This window comes from Nicotiana tomentosiformis, chromosome 7 (assembly GCF_000390325.3).
Source record: "Nicotiana tomentosiformis chromosome 7, ASM39032v3, whole genome shotgun sequence".
Taxonomy (NCBI): domain Eukaryota; kingdom Viridiplantae; phylum Streptophyta; class Magnoliopsida; order Solanales; family Solanaceae; genus Nicotiana; species Nicotiana tomentosiformis.
Window position 1 is genome coordinate 122,989,175 of NC_090818.1, and position 22,430 is coordinate 123,011,604.

A 22,430-nucleotide genomic window follows, 5' to 3' on the forward strand; every position below is an offset into this window, starting at 1 on the left:
ATCTTTTTTACTTGCACTTTTTTTTATTTTGGTAATGATGATGATATGAGTTGAGCTAAATGAAAGGAATGATAGATTCGTATTACTGACCCCAAATTGTTTGGGACCGAGGCATATTCAATTATTCATTGTTGTTGTACCCACTTTATTCTCTTTTCTTTGCCTATATTTACCTACCTTTGACATCCTTTCTACCACAATCTTTTCACCTTGTTCATTGCTCTCAATATGACCATGACTATACTTCACATGAGGAAAACTCACTTGTATGTCTCACTGTTACTCCACTTCTTTCATTACTCTTATTCCCAGAAGACATGTCCAAACTGTGGTTCTCTAGAAGTTCCATATCCTTTGAGCACAAATCCTGACTGTGGCAACCGTGACTATTCTATTCGTTGTAATCCTCACTCTCAAAAACTCTATCTTGATACACTTAACGGAAGCTCTTATGTCATCCTCAGATTTATGGCCTCATTCCGGCGTATGGTGGTGCAACCATCACCCTGGCTACCTGGTACATGTGTTACACAAGACATGCCAATTAGTGAAGGACTATGGTTGAACCAGACTCTTCCTTTTAACGTTACTTCTTCTAACACTATCTTCTTATTTAATTGTTCTCCTCGGCTTCTGATATCTCCTTTAAATTGCACACCTTCTAGTTTGTGCCACAAATATCTGCATAGCTCTGGACATGTAGATGCTAAAAGGGAACTTCAATGTGCAAGTGGTCTTGATCCATGCTGCACTTTTGTCGCTGGAGGTATGCCCTCGGCGTACAAGATACGCCTTCATAGCTCAGGGTGCAGAGCATTTAGAAGCATTCTACACTTGGATGCTGAGAAGCCGGCTAATGAATGGGAGGAAGGATTGGAAATTCAATGGTCTCCACCACCTGAACCACACTGTAGATCACAATCTGATTGCTCTGGTGCTTCTACATGTTCACCTTCTGGTAAAAATGGTGTCTTTTGCTGCTTTTGCAATCGTGACTATTATTGGAACCAAACCTTAGGAACTTGCATGAAGAAGAAGAAGAAGAAACATTCTGGAATTGTATTAAAGATGTCTATAGGGATTGTTTTGTTTTTGGCTTTCACTATTGTGATGATTGCAGTGACCTTGAAAAGATCAGGTAGATTTTCAACCAGGGCTAGACTTGCCAAGACAAGAGAAGACATACTAAAATCAAACAACGGCGGAAAACCAGCCAAGATGTTTTGTCTCAAGGAGATAAAGAAAGCTACAAATGGATTCTCAAAAGACAGAATCTTGGGTCATGGTGGTTTTGGAGAAGTTTATAAGGGAGAGCTTCGCGATGGAACTATTGTAGCAGTAAAGTCAGCCAAAGTAGGAAATGTGAAGAGCACTGAACAAGTACTCAATGAAGTAGAGATACTTTCTCAAGTCAATCACAGGAACTTGGTCAAGATTTTAGGTTGCTGTGTCGAAGCTGAACAGCCTTTGATGATTTACGAATACATTTCCAATGGTACCCTACATGATCATTTACATGGAAAGTATTCGACCTTTCTTGACTGGAAAACAAGGTTAAAAATTGCTTCACAAACTGCAGAAGCATTGGCTTATCTTCACTCAGCTGCTTACCCTCCTATCTACCACAGAGATGTCAAATCTACAAACATACTCCTGGATAAAGAATTCGATGTCAAAGTTTCAGATTTTGGGCTATCAAGATTGGCTTGTCCGGGGTTGAGTCACGTCTCCACTTGTGCTCAGGGGACGTTAGGGTACTTGGATCCTGAATATTTTCGTAGCTACCAGCTAACTGATAAAAGTGATGTTTACAGTTTCGGGGTTGTGTTACTAGAACTTCTTACTTCTCAGAAGGCAGTTGACTTCTCACGAGACGAAGATAGTGTCAACTTGGTTGTTTATGTTATTCAGCGAGCAAACAATGGTTCCGTTGCAGAAGTGGTGGACAGACGCTTGCTTGGCGAGGAGGAGCCTTTGACTCGGGTAATGACTGGTATGAATACATTCTTGGAGCTTGCACTTGCATGTTTAAGAGAAAAAAAGGCAGAGAGACCGTGCATGAAAGATGTCGTTCAGCATCTTAATTCGCTGCTTAAGTGAAATAGTTGATCAAGAAGAGCCTTCCAATTGAGGTTAGTTAGTGTAAAGTTGAATTTGTAGAAGGCATTGATCTTTTGATTGTACTGAAAATGATGCCTGGAAAAGACTATAGTGTTTTGTTACACTTGAGAAGTTGAGAAGATATAAAGGAGGTTTGAGGTTGGGATGAGATCCTTACTTTGACCAGAAAGCATGAATAATAATGAAGTCATGGATTTCCAATTATGTGAAAGTTGTTCAGCCCCATGCACAAGGCATCCCGCGTTCACGCAGGGTCCGGGAGAGTTCGAGCTGCTTTCACTGCTCGAACCCGTGATCTATAGGTAACACGTAGACAACTTTATTGTTGCTCCAAGACTCCCGTTCTCCGGGCAAATTGGCAACCATAACTTTAAGTGGCTATTGGCTAATCATTGCCATTTTAGTGTATACTGAAACTTTGATTTGAAACCTTTGGTTCTTTCTTCTCTCCTTACTTGACATGGTGTACCAATTTCTACCTTTTATCATATAACAGTACCTAATATTGAGATAGAGTAAGACTGTGTACAATAGATACTTATAGTCGGGCTCTTCTCCGAATCCCGCCATAGCGGGAGCTTAGTGCACCGAGCTGCTCAGTATCTATTATTGAGAAAATTACAATCCTGCAGATTAATTTCAGATCTAAAACAAATTATCAAAGTATAAACAAAAGGGGAGATCATACAATATCTCAAATAGCAAAATTATCTTAATTCAAAATAGAATGCTAATCTAGAAAAACTCATTGACTTTTGCTAAAAATATGTGATCACCTCATCTAAGAATTGAAGTTGTTAGAAATAATACATTTTTATTATGTTATTATATCTTCAACACCCTCCCAGCGCTTATTCTATTTGATTCTATATCAAACATTCTTTTATTTTAGAATATTTTTAGCAAGATTGTTCTTCTTTTAGATTTTGATAGGCTATTGGGTGGACCGGTGGAGTCCCAATTAAAGAGGACCACAGGCCACAAACTGCCACTTGTTGAAATTCTCCATTGGCAATTTGACACGTAGTCACTCTTTCCCTCAATAAAGAAGATTGGAATTTGGAAAGGGTATAGATAAAATATTCATCATAACAATTTGACAAAAATTTAAAGGCATTCATCACGAGTGACATAAAAAAGGGCAAAGAGCCAAATATACTTCTCTATTTTCGAAAATGGTTTAAGAATACCCCTCATTATACTATTGGGTTATTTATACCCCTGCAATCATACTTTGGGTTCAAATATACTCCTCATTTAAACAGAGGGACACGTGTTATCATCCTGTTGGTCAATTCTAAATATCTCTTAATTAATTAAAAAGACCCATTACCCATACCCGAAAAATAATTATTTTTTATAAAAACTGGAAAAAACTAAATTATTTTTTTACTAAAAACTGATAACAACAAAAATATTTTTTTTTTTCCAGTTTTTACAAAAAAACTGCTTTAAAAAAATTGAAAAATATTTTCTAAAACAATATTTTTGTAAAAACTAGAAAAAAAAACTGAAAAGCAATTTTCTAAAGCAATTAAAAACTGAAAAAAACTGAAATATTTTTAACTAAAAACTGAAAAAACATTGCTTTAGAAAATTACTTTTTAGTTTTTTTTTTCAGTTTTTACAAAAATATTATTTTAGAAAATATTTTTCAGCTTTTTTTAAAGCAGTTTTTGTGTAAAAACTGGAAAAAAATATTTTTATTTTTTTTCAGTTTTTAGTAAAAAAATATTTCAGTTTTTTTCCAGTTTTTACAAAAAATATTGCTTTAAAAAATTTATTTTCAGCCTTTTGTTTTTCAGTTTTTACAAAAACATTGTTTTAGAAAATATTTTCAGTTTTTTCTAAAGCAGTTTTTTTGTAAAAACTGAAAATTTTTTTTTTGTTTTTTTCAGTTTTTAGTAAAAATAATTTCAGTTTTTTTTCAGTTTATACAAAAAAATTTACTTTAAAAATTATTTTTCGGGTATGAGTAATGGTTCTTTTTAATTAATTAGGAGATATTTAGAATTGATCAACAGGATGATGACATGTGTCCCTCCGTTTAAATGAGGGGTATATTTGAACTCAAAGTATGACTGCAGGAGTATAGATAACCCAATAATATAACGGGGGTATTCTTAGACCATTTTCGAAAGTAGAGAAGTATATTTGGCTCTTTGTCGTAGAAAAAAGGCATAAGCTTTTTGAGAATGGACATAATCAAAAAGCAAATAAATTAACTAAGTGGCATAATCATGATTTGGTTTTGCTTAATGTAATAACCATTACTCATTCCATTCCCATTTATATGAACCTGTTTGACTGGACACGAAGTTTAAGAAAAAATGAAAATTTTTGGAATTTGTGGTCCTAAACAATTAAAAAGGGGCCCCAGAGTATTTGTGTGGTTATAAAAGCTTATCATTAAGGGTAGAATTGTAAGTTTAAGCAAAATTGTTTCTAAATGTAAAAAAAGGTCATTCTTTTTGGAACGCACTAAAAAGGAAATATGTTCAAATAAACTGGAACGAAGTTAGTACAACTTTTAGAAAGTTTTTGAAAACTGAATTTGTTTTTGAAAAATATCTATTCTATTATGGAAATAAAACTTTTAACAACAATTCTAAAGATAGATTTTCAGAAATACAAATTTTATCGAAAAAATAGCTTCTCGAACACAATATTTTTCCAAAATTATCTTCAAGAGAAAACTAATTTTCTCCAAAATTCCCTAACTGCAACAAAAACAAACGCTACAAGGAGCACAATTCTTATTATTTTTTTTGAAAATATCAATCTCCTAATCTAAAACACCTCAAATCAAGTTTAAAAAGGCTTTAGAACGTTAACCACATATTCTATGATAATGTTTTTTTATAGTCTGACTCATAAGAGAAACCGGAAAGGAAAATTACATATTTGGCCGGTCAACCAAAATTAGTTATATGCACTAGCCAATATACAAAAAATATATACTGATTATGTATAAAATATGTATATTTTTGTATGGCATATATTGATATAAAAAATTATGCGTTTTGAGGGCTATTATTATTTAGAGTGGGCTATACTGTGTAGTTTTTCCTAATTATTACTACTATACTTAACATTTTCATCTTTTAAAATATGCTTGGAATCATCTATTTACTAAATCTAAGGACCCAAATGAATATTTCTCTAAAGTAAGTGCGTCTTATTGCCTCTTTCTTAAACTTATGAGGTCCAGGTAAAATATCACCCACCTCTTTGTACGTTCCCGATATTTTAAATTTATACCAATTTTAAACTTCCAATTTGGCGGCTGATTTTGAAGAAACTCCCTCCAAAACCACTCAAATCCAATTTGGCGAAGCAGAAAGTCAATTTACGCTTCAACTTCTTGTGTGGGAACTACCCTATTTCCAATCTAAGCAAATAGGTGCGTAGTTACGATTTCATTTTTACATTTTAAGCAGCTCTTGGATTTATGCGCTCTACATGTTTGATGAAATGCTTCAGGTGACTGCAGGAAATTTTGATCAGTGCTTGACCCGTTTGAATTGTAAGAAATGTACGGGAAGAAAGGGAGCGAATTAGTTCAAGAATTTGCAGAGAGTGAACCTGGGCAGCTTGCGGCTTTTAATGTGTGCAACTTATTCTTTATTTGTTACAACATTTAATTTATTTTCTGTGTCTGTCCTTTTTTATGTGATAAATTATATTGCTTATACTTTAATCATTATGCACTATTCAAAATATCAAATTACATAGAAGATCCACTGAGGTAGATTTTTTTTTTGGGCACAACTGCACAAGTACATAATTTTTGAAGCTGACGACATTAGGATAAATTTTACTAGCTTTGTTCCTGCGTAGGTTGTGAAAATTTGATGGATGATAGGTGTTGAGTCTCTGAGATTTAACATTATCCTGTTGCACCAATTATTTTGAATACTAATATAAACATGAAAACATCTTGCATTTAGAATTCATGGGGTCACTGTGAAATCTACTGGGAAAATTTGGGGGGGGGGGGGGGGGAGAGATAAGATAGCTGGGTAGATATGTGTCATAATCATGCATGTTATACTGCAGTATTGGGTTTTCATATATTCAAAATGCAGTTCCAGTTATTATGATAATTACATACTTTGTTCAAATTGCAATTTGTAAAAGAAATATTCTTAGACGATGACTGATCGTTGGTGCTTCCTACATTAAGACTTAAGAGAAGATGTTCTACGGGGTCATTTCTTAGCTGCTACTTGAATCTTATATACATTTTTGATTCATTATCTATTTTGGTGGCCAGGTTTTGCTTCTTATTTTAGGCTGATGTGGTTAATCATTTACTTAGAGTTTTATATGCTTACAGAGTAATCTCTTTTTCAATGCAGACTGACCTATTTACACAAGTAGTTGAAGAATGTAACAGCCATTTTCTTCACCTGAACTCTTTGGTGAGGTATATTTAATAGTTTTCTTGTGTTTTTCCAAGTTTTCTTTGTTTGTTATTCTGATTTTTCTGCGATCCTTATTGCTGAATAACCCATAACATGCTATTTGTTACAGTTAGGGGAGCTTCTTAGTGATTCTTGTATGTCTTTTTGTTGTAAATATTTTACAGAACAAGTACACCTGGTGTATTTGGTTAACTGGATATCCTGAACTCTGTACTATACTCCAAAATTACCTATTTTCTTATCCAGCTTGCCACTGCTCTAGGCCTTGAATGTAGTACTTCATCACTGCTCTATCGTATACTTTTCTTCTCCATAAAACTCTTGCTTTAATATCAAGATGGTCTCGTTGGAAGTTATCTCTTGCTTTGGCGCAGCAATTACATTTGTTTAGTTAACTCTCTTTAAACTCTTATAATGGTCTTTGTCTGTGTTTTTTTTCCCTTTAAGAATTCTCTACCCAATTTCCATCCCTCAAAACCATGCTGGGAATTCGATGGTAAGCACCTAAAAAATTTCAATTATACAATACAATAAAAATTCCTCGATAGGGTGCCATCTTTTTTGTAGTTTTTGTTTCTTTATTTCACATGAAAAATGTACAGAGAGCAATTAATAATCTCCCTTATTATCTCAACGAATGCAGGAAAAGAAATAAAAGGTTCTTTAACTTGTTGATGTTTCAAGTCCAAACTATCTAAGAACTAGAACTAAGAAGACCAACTAATGTGGAAGGAGAAAACACAGGGATTGGGTCTAAAGAATTAAAGAGGGAAAGTGGTAGGAAGAAAGTACTCTCTGTATCCCAGGTAAAATTTGCATCCTTTCCTTTATCGGTCTGTCCCAAGAAATTTAACCTCTTCCTTGAAGATCAAATGAAGATGGGTCGCTCTTCGAGAGAAATTTAAATGACAAACAAGAATTTAATTTATCCATCTTAACAATCCAGTTGATGGCCAAGCAATAAGAAGCATAAGATTAAGAGTTTGAATAAACAACTCAATTACCATCAACAATAAACAAAAAGAAGTAACTAAGAATCCAAACTGCACATCAAGATCCATTACAATCCTAGGAAAGAGGAATTAGTTCTAGCTAAAACAAAGAACATCCTAACAAAATCTTAAAGATGAAAAGATAAAAGAAAAAAAAAAAGATGAAAGTAGAAGAGAAAATCAAGTTGAAATAGATCTAGCCCTCCTTTTGTCCTCCTGCAGCAACCATGTTCAGCCCTGAAAGGGTCTAATTATAGTTTTCATGTAAGAGCATGATTAAGAACCGGCATTTGTGTAATAGCAACTTGGGGCTGAGCTCCTATTTTTCTGATAGCACCTATGCTCTGTGGTCCAGCACCTAACCACCGAAGCCTTGAGGTTTGGTCCTGCTGGTGCCTAGGCACAAAGCTCTTTGAAGGTTTTTGTCTTATAGTGCCTAGGTGCTATGTTAGTTCTTTCTGAAGCTTTCTACTTTGCTTCCTCTGGGCTAACTAAGTATTGAGCATTAGGTGCTTGTCCTCCTAGCTTCTTGTACATTCCATTAAATTGGCTACATCTTGCTGTAGGGGTATCCAAATGACGAACTGCTCGACTTGTTGTACACTAACTTCAAGGCTATAATTCAACCAAATATCACACCCTAACTTATTACCTCCTCCGTCCCATTTTATGTGGCGGTGTTGGACTCGGTTACTGAAACTGAATCAAAATCCAGCATGTTGACTGTGTATTTCAAGACAAAAGTTATTCTTTTCTCGTCTGCAGATATGTCAAAGTAATTAGAAGAGACAATTGAAATACCTGAAAAAAAGAGTAAATCTCAAGTACTTAATTTTATCTGCATGAAGTCTACTTATCACTATTAGAGGTTTCATGATATTATGCATATGTGTATTCTTCTCCAAGTGCTAAATGGAGTACAGTTTTGTTGTCCCTGATCTTATCCATCTTGAGTTTGGCACAGGAAAATGAACTCAAAAACTCCCGCTGAAAGTTCAAATGCAAACCGACCAACTCAAAATGATGGAATTTCAAACAACGAATCACCTGATGAAAATGAGCCACCTGAGGCTGATACAAGTGCAAATGCTGAGCTACCCAAAGATGATAATTACCATGGGCTGCTTATCCATCATCAGTCTCTCATTCGCAACAAACGCTGTCTGATGGCTTATGTGTGAGGAACAATTAGATACGGGGTTGTCCTTGAAAAAAGGTCATATATTCCTGATTTTTCCTGCATCTCTTATGTTGTTTGTCAACTTTCCTTCCTGTTCCTCAGATATAATCGAGCAGAAGTCATTCGAAGATTGGGGTGGACCCTTGAGCGAGTCCTCCCAGAAGAAATTGAAGAGAAGCTAAGTACCTCAGAGAAAGAATATTTTAAGAATCATGCTGCAACTATCCAATCGTACATGTCAGCACTTGATCTTGATCTAGGGGTGGTAAAGTGTTCTTTTCTCACAAACTCCTTATTCCTATACTAATAGATTGCTCAAATTGCTATGGTGAAAAGACATCCACACACCAAAGAAGTCATACTAATATGCCTGAAATTGGAGAAAGTAGACTTGTACTCTTGGGATTCTTAAAATGGTGTTATCTCCTAGAAGAACATTTTGCACTGCCCTCCTTGAGAATGTTAATTGTTGTAACCTGTAATATCTGGGGGCAGCTGGAAAGAGAACAATTCTATAGGTCATGATTTATTCTTACTTGAACCCAAACAGAGCAGAAAAAAGGGTAACTATCCATTGAGCTGTGTGATTCACTTCTAAATAGTGTATTGTTCTTTTTTCTTTCCTTGTGTTGATACAAAACTTTATTTAGTGCCTATTTTGTTTAGCTCATTGATCTCTGGTTTGTATGAAGTGTCAGAAAGTCTGAAACTTGATATATCCATCAGAAGCTAAAGTTATTGCTTGAAGTACTGTAACATTGAGGGGTCCTGGCACAACGAGGCCCTCCAATAAATATTTTAGCTCTAGGCTGGGTGCAAAAGGACACTCACCCTCCGTAAATATCCACACAGCTTCCCCATTGTTGTGCTCTCATCCATGTTGTTGTGCCATCGAGGCAAGGGAAGTCAGCTCAGATTGGTGTGAGTGGTAATCTGTAAGGAGGGTGGCGAATATTTCCTTTTCTGTTGCTCTTGTGAGTAGGAAGTACCAAATTCCTGCTCATTGGCATGACTTTAAGCTTTGGATAATTATATCAGTCATTGGATTAGAACAATCTTGGAAAAGATTATCAGATGTTCAATGTGCTCAGATGAAAAACTAAATTGACTAGCACAAATGGTATCGTTCTTTTGCGTTTTTGCTCTTTTTTTCCCTAGGGTTTGGGGGGCTTTTGAGGTAGGCAAACTGATCCCCAAAGGTTCATGGAAACTTTAATTCCATTTAACATTTATTGCCAAAAGTTCTCGAATATCTGATGTATCTGCAAGGGACTGATTTCCTTGTATATTTTTTTATCTCTGGGAGACCAGCTAGGTTCAATTTTTTTCCTACTTTCTTTTAGTGTAGTTTCCTTATGTTCGGATTTCACAGGATATGGTGCCTCCAAAAGATCCCTATATCAAAGTGAGGGTCCTCGATGACATTGGTAATGTTGTCCTGAGCGACCAATTAGCGAACCTTGCTCGTCATGCAATTCTTTTCATTAGACGAACTGATGCAGAGCAGTACATTTCTCAGGTGATTTTCCTTTACAACACAGGATTGTGTTGGAAATTAATGCATTCACCTTTTTCTCATACTTCACCTGTTGGCTTGAATGACAGGGTTTAATGGAAGAACTCACAAGTTGATTCCAAGTATTATGTTACAAGCTGATTCTGATTATGCATTGCTTCTAACAAAACCAGCAGCGGTAGGGCGACTGCTATCTGGAGGTTGAAGGTGAATGTTAGCTAATTCAAAGACGAGCAATCGAGTTTGAGAAGGCATTGGAGAATTGAAGGGAATTGTTGATTCATAATCATCCATGCGTCTGATATAAAAGAGGGTTTTTGATTTTAAGTGGCATCTAAACCAGAATATTGTAATTTAGACTTCAACATAGTTGATAAATTCACAAATATGTGGGAAAATACTCTGTTCTCAGAACCAATCATGTGTCTCAATTATCATCTGAATACACCTATAACATGTAAACAAGTTAGAATCTTAACATCCATTCATGGTTGCAGTGTTTATGACAAACAGGAATAGCATCCAGATTCCGCATATCCTCACCAACCAAGGAAAACTAGATACACTATTTCTACACTACCTAAGCAGTGGTTTCCTAGACTTCTGTTTTCAAATTGAAGTCAGATTTCGAGTATATCAAAATGGTCCAAGAACATTGCCAACCAACTGCTATATCAAAAGCACAGTTTCCCTTTTAGTGAAGGACAGAAAGCTGTATTATAACTCACAAAGATTTTTGTTTCTTCATGCTGTATAGGATAGAATGTCAAGAAAAGTATTAACAGCCACAACACTAAGATACAAGTAGCTACCATGTTAACCTGGCTCAGGATAAAATTTCCACAGAACTTTTTATGCTGAACATCCAGACTAACTAGCTGGACGGGCAATTTTTCAAGTAAACAAATGCAAAAGGCACAATCTGATTGTACAGTGTACCATAAGTTTGTATTAGGATGAAACGTGAGATCATGTTAAAACTGAAAAGAGTTCCTCTATCGAAGGTAAAGGACAGTCGCCTGATACTTTGACAAAACTTTCTGTTAGCTCTATTTCCTAGTGATACAGCCTTGGCGGAAACCTCTTATCTTTACTGAAGACAAAATTATCGGAGAAACCTTGCTAAATTGAGTGCAACTTCTGAATTGAATCTTGATTTGACACTTCAGTCTTAGAGAGCTCGACCACCTTAACAGCTTCTTCCACCATAGCTGCCAGAGATGCTGGTGACTTCAACAATGATAAAAGCTCTGAGTTGTCCATTTCTAAGAGCATTCCCGTGACCTTTGCCGCAAGATTGGGCTACAAAAAGCACATAGGTTTCATTAACAAATTAGTTTTGTTAATTCTCAGGGTGACTGGAATCAGAGCATGACCGCTGTCTATTAACAGAAGCCAGAACAGTTCTATACAACCCAGGATAAAGAAGAACACAACGAAATGGCTTCGAAGAGCTCCTTGACAGATCATAACACCAACATCTATAAAGTTGTCAGAGATGGAGCAGGTCCTCTTTCAAGTGTTTATATACCCCCTTGGTTTCTCTATGAAGAACCAAAACAAATGCAACAGCAAATTTATTTTGCACTTGTACACAAAGGTAGGTATTATTTGAAGAGAAAGCAAGAAATAAGTTCACCTTGTGTTGACTAACTAGAGGATAAAGGTGCTCTCCAAGTATCTGTTTCTGCTTCGTAGGAGGAGCAGCTGCAAGCGTGTTACTCAGGTTTTCTGATCCCCAAGAGCAAGATCCTACTTTACTAGTGCCAGAAGAGGATACAACAAATCCTTTTTTCATATCACGCAAACGACCATTTGGTGTATATTTGACCTGCCAAGCTTGCTGCAAAGCATACATAAATTATGGGATTACTAAGCTGTGGATGCTACTATGATCCATCATTCAAAAGAACAATTTGCATTTTCTCAGAATGATTCTCACCTAGGTTAAGGCATGCACCAAAATAGGAACTTGAAGCTCATCAATGTACACAAATTAGTAAATGAACAAAGAAGCACTTAGTTATAGTTGACAACAATTTGAAATATAAGTTCAATTTCTTTTCCATGACAGGATCTTAATCATAAAATTGAGTGAAACAAAGGAATATCTGTTGTATGTTCTCAGCCATCTTTACTCATCCAGATGAATACAGAAGGAGAAATGAGAAATTGCACTAACTACCATGCAGATTCATTAAGCAACCTCAGGTTAATCAATGCACAGTGCTAAGTAATTTAAAGGTGAGATTAGCAATTTTATGTCATACAAGTTAAGAAAACCAAAATATTGCTTGAGTTAAAGATAAAGCAAATATGGGATTAATGACTTATGATACTCCAATACTTGTGGTTACACTTGCAAGAACAATTCAAATCAATGAAACAATTTCCAGCTATAAATCATGGACTTAACACTAGTTAAGGGAAGGCCTAGTTTTTCAAATACATGAACAATGACTTAATAAGATTCAGATAAAAAGATTATATGAAGAACACTAGAAAAGAAAACATAAGTAAGTTCACAAAATTGGTAGTCAAATAAAAGGAAATCTTTATCCTCATCCTAGCAAAAGGATTAATCGTTACAAAAATAGGCATTTGAAGAAATTATCTTTTTCCATTGAGGTAAAGGCAAGTCACACATTTCAAGAGAGGAGTCTTGGAAAACCTTCTTCAACTTGAGCATTCTAAATTGGAATTTTTGAACAACTCTGTTGTGCAGATCAATCAACAAATAGAAACTCAATCAATCAAGATTCCAATTTATGGAAAAGGATAACAAGGAAATTTAACCACCTGGGCATTGCTAGATTGTTTTAATGAAGCCACTGATTGAGTCGATTGCTGCAAATGAGGCACATATGGAACTGGCATATGTCCATTCTTTGTTTCCCTACTCTGCCTATATTGTGAAGTATTTGGAATCTGAAAAACGAGAAGCAACTTCATCATAGGTTTAAACCTGAAATATGCCAATGCATTTAGTACCTCCCTACTACTGCTGAACAGTTCAAGATTCTGTTTATCTAGTTTAGCACTGTATCAATGACTTTTGAACAAAATGATAGGGTTGCCTGAGTATTATGACAATTTGCAGTTTACTAACCAAGGAAATTTGACAAGCAGGTCTAATAGAGTTTGTGAATCCATTAACCATCCAACCGCGCCTCATACTCAGAGGCTGATACAGTAGCCTGGGTCGTGCAGGTACTTGTAGATCATGAAGGGTTTGGTAGTAAAGAGGGGGATATCCACCAGGAAGAAAAGCTGAAGATCCGGTGAGTCCTGCAATGCCTTGTGCATGCTTAAGCTGCAATTGAGCTTGCCTTTCCTCTTTCCTTTGAGCAACAGCCACATACAATGGCTTTTGGCCAAACATAAATCCTGTGAAATGTCTAACAACATCAATATACTTAACAGGACCTTAAGAGAGAATCTTCTAACTTTCAGTACAGAGAATTTTGAGGCAAGACTTCAACAAAACTATCATCTCATCTTGTACAGACTCAACAGGAGCAAGTAGATGCACTAAAAAAGATGAAGCCACCAACTTAATTATATGATAATTAAATTTTAACATTACAAGAATATAAGCCGTCAAACTGATGAGCAGATGAATAATATGAGAGAAAACTAAAGGGAAAACGAAATGGAAAGACACCTGTTAGTTTTCATTCAAGAAATACCTTAATGTTGAGTCCCATAAAATGGCACGCTATAGCAGTAAGGAATTTTGCAGCAGTTCATGAGAGACAATGTTGCTGATGCAAGCATGGCAGGACATAAAGACATCTTGCTGATCACTATGTAATTGACCAAATAATCTAGGCAAGCATGGCAGTGATTTGTCATTAAATTTTACGTTTATTGTTTGCAATTTTCTGGAATAGTTCTAGTTTTCTCCAGGATTTCAGTTTAATAATTAAAAGAACAGAGAATGGAGACTGCCATGATGACCTGTGAGTCTCTGACAGTACCATCCACGAGCTTAGTCAAAGGTTAAACCTTTAGTGCAGAGGCATTAAAAAGAAAGCAAATACCAAAAATCCAGTGTGCATGAAGAGGAAAGAGGGAAAAAGGAACCATAAAAGAAAAAAGAAAAACTAGACTAGAAATTTAACATGATTCAGAAGCCTTGTCTATTGACACGTGCAGCAAACACCATAACTCACCGTATGTGGGGCGGTGAGCCTCAGTTCAACTAGAATAAGCAACCAATAGAGAATCATTAGAATTTAGATTTCTTGCCTGACATGATACCCATATAGTCATTATGAAATCTAAGGCTAAGTCTTGAGGCATTCGACAGAAACTTGCATTTCTGCATTGTACAATATATTTCTGCATTGAAATTCCACAGAGTTCTAATCCTTCAACCTTGAATTTTATGAGTATATCCATATTGGAAAAGTCATTCAGCGACTTGTTCACACTGCAATGCTTCTTCGTTATTTACCCTTTTTTATAAAGTTAGAAAACAGCATAAATTGTTTACAGATTTATTTAAGCTGGGATATCTGTGCTCAAAAGCGTCATAAGAGAGAAGTGAAAGGTGGTTATATAGCACCAAAATTTATTCTATGTGCTAGCTCATGTGAAACAACGTTCAGTCCCTTGGTATTCATCGCGATCTTGACCGTGTAAAAAGATATACTCCGACTTACCATGAAAACTATTCACCGCTTTGTTGGCCTCCTCTGGTGTAGAAAAACATACAAATCCAAAGCCTTTGCTGACTCCTTTCTCATCTAGCATAAGTTTTGCAGAAGTGATGTTGCCACATTGACTAAACAATTCACGCAACTCATTATCCGTGACATCGCCATCAATATTTTTGACGTACACATTTGAACCCTATGACAACATCAATTGTGATAAAAAAAGTGGATAATAAAATACAGTAACATATATCTTTTGAATAAGGAAATATACCTGGTACTTAATAATTCGTGCCTTCCTTCTCTCCTCAAACAAATGCCTCAATATCTGTTCGCGTTGTGTTTTCTTTTGTGCTCTGGCTACATACAAGATCTTGCAGCCTGCCAAATGCACGCAGGTCATATACAAACTTTTGAACATTGCAGCTGTTAGTTACATTTGAGAATACGATGGCATGACAAAGTCATAACTTACCAAGTTTTGATCCATTCATAGCTTCCATCGCTCTCCTAGCATCATCTGGATTCTCAAAGTTCACATGACCAAAACCTTTTGAAACTCCATTCTCATCTTTTGCAATGGCCAAGCTACTAACTTTCCCAAACTCAGAGCACTTTTCTCTAAGATGCTCTTCTGAGATGTCAAGATCCAAGTTCTTGATAAACAAATTTGTATACTTTTCATCAGGGTTGGGCAGAATCCGGTCACTCTTTTTGGCGAACTTACCTACATACCTATCCATAGATACATGTAAAACATTTGTGTATTTGGACAAAATAAGATAAAAAGCATGCAAGAAAAACAATTGTTTCTATATAATCCATCGAAGTTCATCATGATTGTAATATATTAGAACAGAGAGATAATTGCACATACATCTGCTTTCCTCCAACCACAGATCCATTGAGCTTCTCAATAGCAGCGTTTGCACTTTCCTCAGTCTCAAACTGGACAAAGCCATATCCTTTACTCCTTCCATCCTCAGAAACGACAACTTTACAGGAAGAGATATTTCCAAACTTCTGGAACATTTCTTGGAGCTTTGCACTATCAATTGTATCATTTAGATTCTGCAGCAAAATCCCAAAAGCATTTTCACATGCGGATCAAAGCGATAAGGAAAAAAAGAGAAACTGTTAAGATCTCAAAACAAGTGACTCCTATCCAGTCCTTAAAATGTACCTTGATGAACACATTTCCGGTTCCACTAATTCTCACATCAGAATCACGACGAGCCCAACTAACCCTTATAACTTTTCCATTGAGAGTGGAATGATTTTTCATCTCAATAGCACGCACAGCTGCTTACGTTTTATGAAATGTTAGAAGCTTTCCAAGTGAAAAGTCAACTCACACAGAATTCCCAGGAAAAATAATCAGAAATACACGATAACAACTCATAAGCAACAAAAGAATTAGACAAAGTTATCGACCAACTCTGCATTTGCAATCATTGTCCCTTGAATCGTGGTCCAAAACATGAAACTTAATAAATCCTAACAGCATAAAATCTTAATGAGCTGTTCTCTTCTACTCACAGAACAGAAACAACCACAGCCTTCTCAAGCAATAAAAAAACCGATAATACAAATTGTACAATTTTAAAAAAGGTTAGTGCATTCTTGCGCTATCAAATCATAGATCAGATGATATGGACAATGTTTCATGAATGGACACAACATTAAATGGCAAAATGAAAAAAACAACAGTTAATGAATAGACAAAATGAGTAATCTGTTGGTCCTCAATATTCCATAAAACAGCAATTAGACGACAAATCAATCAAACTAGGATAAATAAACCAAGACAAATCATTCAGATAACCTCCATCAGTGAATCACCAGTAGCCCATAAAACAACGGGCTTACTGCCATAACGGTCCATCAAAAGACCAAACTAGTCACTGATGGACTTCTCTAAAAGAACTAGCCAGACGACTCACACCACAAAAACAAACAAATTGATCAATTTTAACAAAAATCTCAAATTACAATTAATTTTCCCTTAACACATCACCAACTAATTCATAGTAACAACTAACAACTAATTTCATCGAGCGCCCACTGAGACGAGTCACAAACAGAGAAAAACAATTCATTACTTATAATCAACATCATAAAATCCTCCTGACTTTCAATTACTAAATATCTTAATTCCCTCGAACGCAAGATAGAACTATCATATAGTAGTAGATGCATATCTTGAAGAAATAGCATGCATGAGCTGATCTGTTCCACTCACAGCGCAAAAAAACTACAGCCTTCTCAAGCAATAAAAAAACGATAATACAACTTGTACAATTTAAAAAAAGGTTAGCTCATACTTTAGCTATCAAAGGACAAAGATATCTTAACTTTCTTTCATATGACTAGAAATCCAATCCCCTTATTGTCCTTCATATTTCATACATCAAGAAAATTCATTTACACACATACAGGATACATATTGGCCGAGATAGAAACACGAAAAAAAAAACGAAGAATTAGCTGACCTATAAAATATATTTTTTTGTGCTTATAAAATATACTCCGTAGTACATTATCAGTCATATACGAATTCAAAATGAAATTCTAATCAGAACTCGCGAAGCAAATAAAAATCAACTGATCAATTTGGCATCAAAATTCAAATGAATAAAACCGAACGGAAAGAAGTAACACTACAATAAAATACATGCATGTTAAGCGAAAATGAAAAAAGAAAAAGAAATAGGAAGAAATAGTATAAACTGTACCATCGTGAGGAGAAATGAAGTTAACGTAGCCGTAACAGAGGGAACGGCCGGTCGTTAAGTCATGACAGACGCGAACGGAAACCAAGCTTTCGAACTCCGAGAATGCGTCGAAGAGTTGGCCATCGGTGACGTCGTGGTGAAGGTCGCCGACGTACAGCGACGCCGTCGGAGGAGGAGGAATCGCCATTGTCACGGCAGCGTTAATAAGTTGGAAAATTCAGTTACGTTTACAACAGAGTGCAGCAGAAGCAACTGAATAACTACTGTAGAGAGAGAAAAAGCGTCTGTAGAGAGAGAAAGAGAGAGTGAGTGGAGTGGAAATTCGTACTTTATATATTAGAGATTTTTAAATGAATAAGGGGAAAGGGAAGGGAAAGGCAAATTTATTATTTTTGGTTGATTGACTGTTTGGTGATATATAATTTTATTTTAAATTATAATTCTCATGATTAAGTTGTTTGGTTCGGTTAAACACTAAATGAATAAAAAATTTGTGTCTTTGGCTGGTTAAAATTTTTACTTTTCAGTTTTCACCTACTTTAAAGTTAGCTTATCAATGAATAAATACGTTTATATTTCTTGTAATTACTAGTATCATATAAAAGCCTCTAATAATGTCCTTGAAATTTAGTGTTAATTCTTCAAAGTTTGGAGTGCCGACAAATAAATAATAAATCACTAGTAATACTAACCCCAAAAACAAAATAAGCATAAATTAAATAGTGTTTTTCCAAAAACAAAAACCAAATTAAGTTCTTCTCGAGCCAAAGCAAAAGATAAAATGCTTTGATGTTAGTAGAGGTGGGGTGTCGATGGATATTCGAAAATCGACTAAACCGACCGAATTGTACCGCACCAAATCAATTTTTAGGTTTCTTTTAAAGAAACTGTAGATTTTTATATAAATCTATAACCGCACCTATAATTAGGATAGATTTTTTATTTTATGAAAATAAACCGAAAAAATACCGAACCGTACCGAATAAATTTTACATGTGAAAAATATATTTATATAGTAAGTTTAAAAATAATAATGCATTAAACTTTTCTTTGAGCCTTGGAATTATGAAAATTGTTACAAGCCAACAAGTAATTAAACTCAAAATACTAATTCCTAAAACCTATTATGCTACTTCTACTTAAACTAAGTTATTTCAAGTATCTTTATTAGCAAGACACAAAGCATTCTAGCGATTATGAGTAGCAAACTACAATGTATTGAATATATTTCCTTTCATATAATTTAGATTTATCTTTTTGAATATTTAATCTTTTATAGACTTTATTCTTGAGTCCCAACTTGGTTAATATTTTTTCACTCGTGTGATTTATATTTTTTTCGCCTTTGCTTGGTTTCTTTTACGTTATTGTAGAATAGTTGATGGATCTATACTCTAGCCATTTTTTATTTTTTTTAATTCATCACCCTTTAAACAGTAAAAATATCTAGAGAGATTTGCTAAGTCCTACAAAAGAACATAATGTTATTGCATCCTACTTCTACTGGTCAATTTTACATGTTATTTAAAAAAATATCGAAAATTAACCGAACCGTACCGATACCGAAGAGAAACCGGCATGATTGGGACGGTTTCGAAAAGTCTAATTGTCACGACCTGAAAATTCTCACCGTCGGGACCGTGATGGCTCCTAACATTCCACTTGCTAGGCAAGCCGATATTAGAGAATTATTAAACCAATCTTTATTCAATTCAGTAAATAACAATAAATAAGCTAAAATGGAATACAACGAGTGTGGAATAATATAAAAACTTAATTAATTACTACCACCGGGATCTGGAGTCACAACTCACGAGCTACTATGATTTACTACAAACAGAGTCTGAACAGGAAAAATACATTGTTTGGGAGTAAGGAAACAGTAAATGATAAACCTAGGAAGAGACTCCAGGTTCTGCGGATGCCAGTAGATCTACCTTGGGTCTCCTGACAACAAATCCAAGCTACTAAGCCTCACGATCAGCTAGGACCGATACCAAAATCTACACAAGAAGTGCAGAGTGCGGTATCAGTACAACCGACCCCATGTACTGGTAAGTGTCGAGAATAATCTCGACGAAGTAGTGACGAGGCTATGATAAGACACCCACATAATAAACCTGTACAGATAACAGTATATGTACAAGAAAATAATAGTAACAACTAAACATGTAATATTGGGAGGGGAAATATACTGAGGAAAATACGAGATAGAGAACTGCAGCAGAATGGCAACTTGAACAGTTAATGTACTATGAATCAATAAGAACCAGTAAACATAGTAACGGAAAAATGCACGGCATTACCCTTCGTGCTTTTACTCTCAACCTCACCATAAAATCAATAGAAACGGCACGACATCACCCTTCATGCATTAACTCTCATAACATGGCACGACATCACCCTTCGTGCATTAACACTCACAATATGGCACGACATCACCCTTCGTGCATTAACACTCACAATATGGCACGCATCACCATTCGTGCATTAACACTCTCCCTTACCGCAATGCAATGAACAAATAACAACAAGGAGATAGAATAACAAGTACAAGCCTTACTTCAACATTTGGTTCCACAATAGCAACCTCAACTTCGGAATCAATACTCAATTATCACTAGAAGGTCCATAAACATGGTAAGAACGATCAATTTAACAATACTAGTCTAAACATGGATAACATGAACAAGGAAAGCTATAATTGCAAGAAACTAAGCCCCGTCCGCATGCTTTAACCCAACTACAACACATAAGTACTCGTCACCTCACATATATGTTGTTCCCCAACATTTAAACATGTAGAAAATATACAAACAAGTCCTATTTCCTCAAGTCAAGGTTAGACACAACACTTACCTCGCTCCAAAGGCCACTCAATGCTCAATTACCGCTTTTCCTCTAGAATCCACATCCAAACCACTCGTATTTATCCATAAATGATCCAATAATATCAAATATTGCTAAAGAAATCAATTAAAATACATAAATTTAGATTCCCCAAACTTTCTCCCAAAAGTCAAAAATCGACCCCGGGTCCGCTTGGTCAAACTCCGAGGTTCGGACTAAAATCCATTCACCCATTCACCCCCGATCCCGATTGTATAATTTTTTTCGAAATCCGACCTCAATTTGCGGTCTAAATTCTAATTATACCCAAATCCCTAATTTTACCCAAACCCCCAATTTTCACCATGAAAATCCTAGATTTTAGGTTAAAAACTCATAAAATATAATGGGTAATTGAAAGAAAGTAGGTTAGAATTACTTACCAACAAATTGGGGAAGAACATCTTTTAGGAAAATCGCCTTTAGGTCTTCTAGTTTTGAAATTTTTGAAAGAATGGCAAAATCCCATTTTAGGTTCTGTTTTGAATAACTAGGTGACAGTGTTCATCGCATTCGTGTGAACACTATCGCGTTCGCGAAGAGTTGCGCCTTAATGACTTATGTGATCGCGGGAGACTCAACGCGTTCGCGAAGGTATAGCCCGCCGCACCTTCGCGTTCGCGAGACAGGGCTCGCATTCGCATATAGTCACCCCTGATTTCCCTTCCTAGCCTGCCTATTGCTACGCGTTCGCGTGTGACTATTCGCGTTCGCGTAGAGAAATCCTCCCAATGCTCCGCGTTCGCGATAATAGTCTCATGTTCATGTAGGAGAAAAACCCACCAAGCCCAGTTCACACATTGTGTTCGCGAGAGTGTCTTCGCGAATGCGAAGAAGGAAACCAGAAGTCACCGGAAACTGCAGAAAAACCAAACTTTCTAAGTTCAAATCATCCCATAGCCTATCCGAAACTCACCCGAGCCCTCGGGGCTCCAAATCAAACATGCACACAAGTCCTAGAACATCATACGAACTTGCTCGCGCGATCAAATCGCCAAAATAACACCTAGAACTATGAATCGGATACCAAATCAAATGGAATTTTCAAGAAAACGTTAAAACTTATATTTTCACAACCGAACGTCCGAATCACGTCAAATCAACTCCGTTTCTCACCAAATTCGACATACAAGTCATAAATATTATAGTTGACCTGTACCGGGCTCCGGAACTAAAATACGGACCTGGTATCAACAAGACCAAACATCAGTCAATTCTTAAAATCAATAAACTTTCAAACTTTTAATTTTTCATCAAAATTCCATATCTCAAGCTAGGGACCTCAGAATTCGATTCTGGGCATACGCACAAGTCCCAAATTACGATACGGACCTACCGGGACTATCAAAATACGGATCCGGGTCATTTAGTCAAAATGCCGACCAAAGTCAACTCAAATGGTTTTCAAAGCAAAATTTTAAATTTTTCACAGTTTTAACATAAACGCTTTCCTGGAAGACGCCCAGACTGCGCACGCAAATCAAGGAGGGTAAAAAAGAGATCTTTAAGGCTTCAGATCACAGACTTAGGTTTAAAAACATAAGATGACCTATCGGGTCATCACATTCTCCACCTCTAAAACAACCGTTCGTTCTCGAACGGACATAGAAAAGTACCTGGGTTGGTGAAAAGGTGGGGATACCTACTCCGGATGTCCGACTCAGACTCCCAAGTAGCTGCCTCAACGGGCTGACCTCTCCACTACACTCAAATTGAAGGATAACTCTTCGATCTCAACTGACGAACCTGCCGGGCTAGAATAGCCACCGACTCCTCCTCGTAAGTCAAATCCTTGTCCAACTGGACAAAGCTGAAATCTAACATGTGGGACGGATTACCGCGATACTTCCGGAGCATGGACACATGGAATACCGGATGAACAACTTCTAAACTAGGTGGCAATGCGAGC

At 36.1% G+C, this 22,430-nt stretch overlaps 3 protein-coding genes across 5 annotated transcripts; 2 read left to right on the plus strand and 1 right to left on the minus strand.

The window, feature by feature from the left end:
• The first annotated feature begins 83 nt into the window (after nt 1-83).
• LOC104114703 (wall-associated receptor kinase-like 20) lies at nt 84-2,634 on the plus strand. 2 transcript variants are annotated; one of them, XM_018777167.3, is made up of 2 exons: nt 84-958; nt 1,121-2,634. In XM_018777167.3, the coding sequence occupies exons 1-2, from the start codon at nt 229-231 to the stop codon at nt 2,098-2,100; spliced, it is 1,710 nt and encodes a 569-aa protein (XP_018632683.1). In that variant the 5' UTR covers nt 84-228; the 3' UTR covers nt 2,101-2,634. The 2 variants fall into 2 exon arrangements, with proteins under 2 accessions (XP_018632683.1, XP_070035831.1); XM_070179730.1 differs by having other exon boundaries at nt 84-2,634.
• A 2,729-nt stretch (nt 2,635-5,363) lies between these two features.
• Nucleotides 5,364-10,654, plus strand: LOC104114702 (uncharacterized). 2 transcript variants are annotated; one of them, XM_009625211.4, is made up of 7 exons: nt 5,364-5,524; nt 5,605-5,729; nt 6,483-6,550; nt 8,505-8,717; nt 8,823-8,985; nt 10,093-10,239; nt 10,326-10,654. In XM_009625211.4, exons 2-7 carry the CDS (start codon nt 5,655-5,657, stop codon nt 10,350-10,352), a joined length of 693 nt encoding a protein of 230 aa, XP_009623506.1. In that variant the 5' UTR covers nt 5,364-5,524; nt 5,605-5,654; the 3' UTR covers nt 10,353-10,654. The 2 variants fall into 2 exon arrangements, with proteins under 2 accessions (XP_009623506.1, XP_009623507.1); XM_009625212.4 differs by having other exon boundaries at nt 5,615-5,729.
• A 367-nt stretch (nt 10,655-11,021) lies between these two features.
• Nucleotides 11,022-17,931, minus strand: LOC104114701 (polyadenylate-binding protein 7). Its single transcript, XM_009625209.4, has 10 exons — nt 17,633-17,931; nt 16,081-16,199; nt 15,775-15,968; nt 15,373-15,632; nt 15,172-15,278; nt 14,904-15,093; nt 13,346-13,623; nt 13,036-13,164; nt 11,876-12,079; nt 11,022-11,538 (listed from the first exon to the last, which is right to left on the minus strand). Exons 1-10 carry the CDS (start codon nt 17,817-17,819, stop codon nt 11,359-11,361), a joined length of 1,848 nt encoding a protein of 615 aa, XP_009623504.1. The 5' UTR covers nt 17,820-17,931; the 3' UTR covers nt 11,022-11,358.
• Between the last annotated feature and the right edge of the window lie 4,499 nt (nt 17,932-22,430).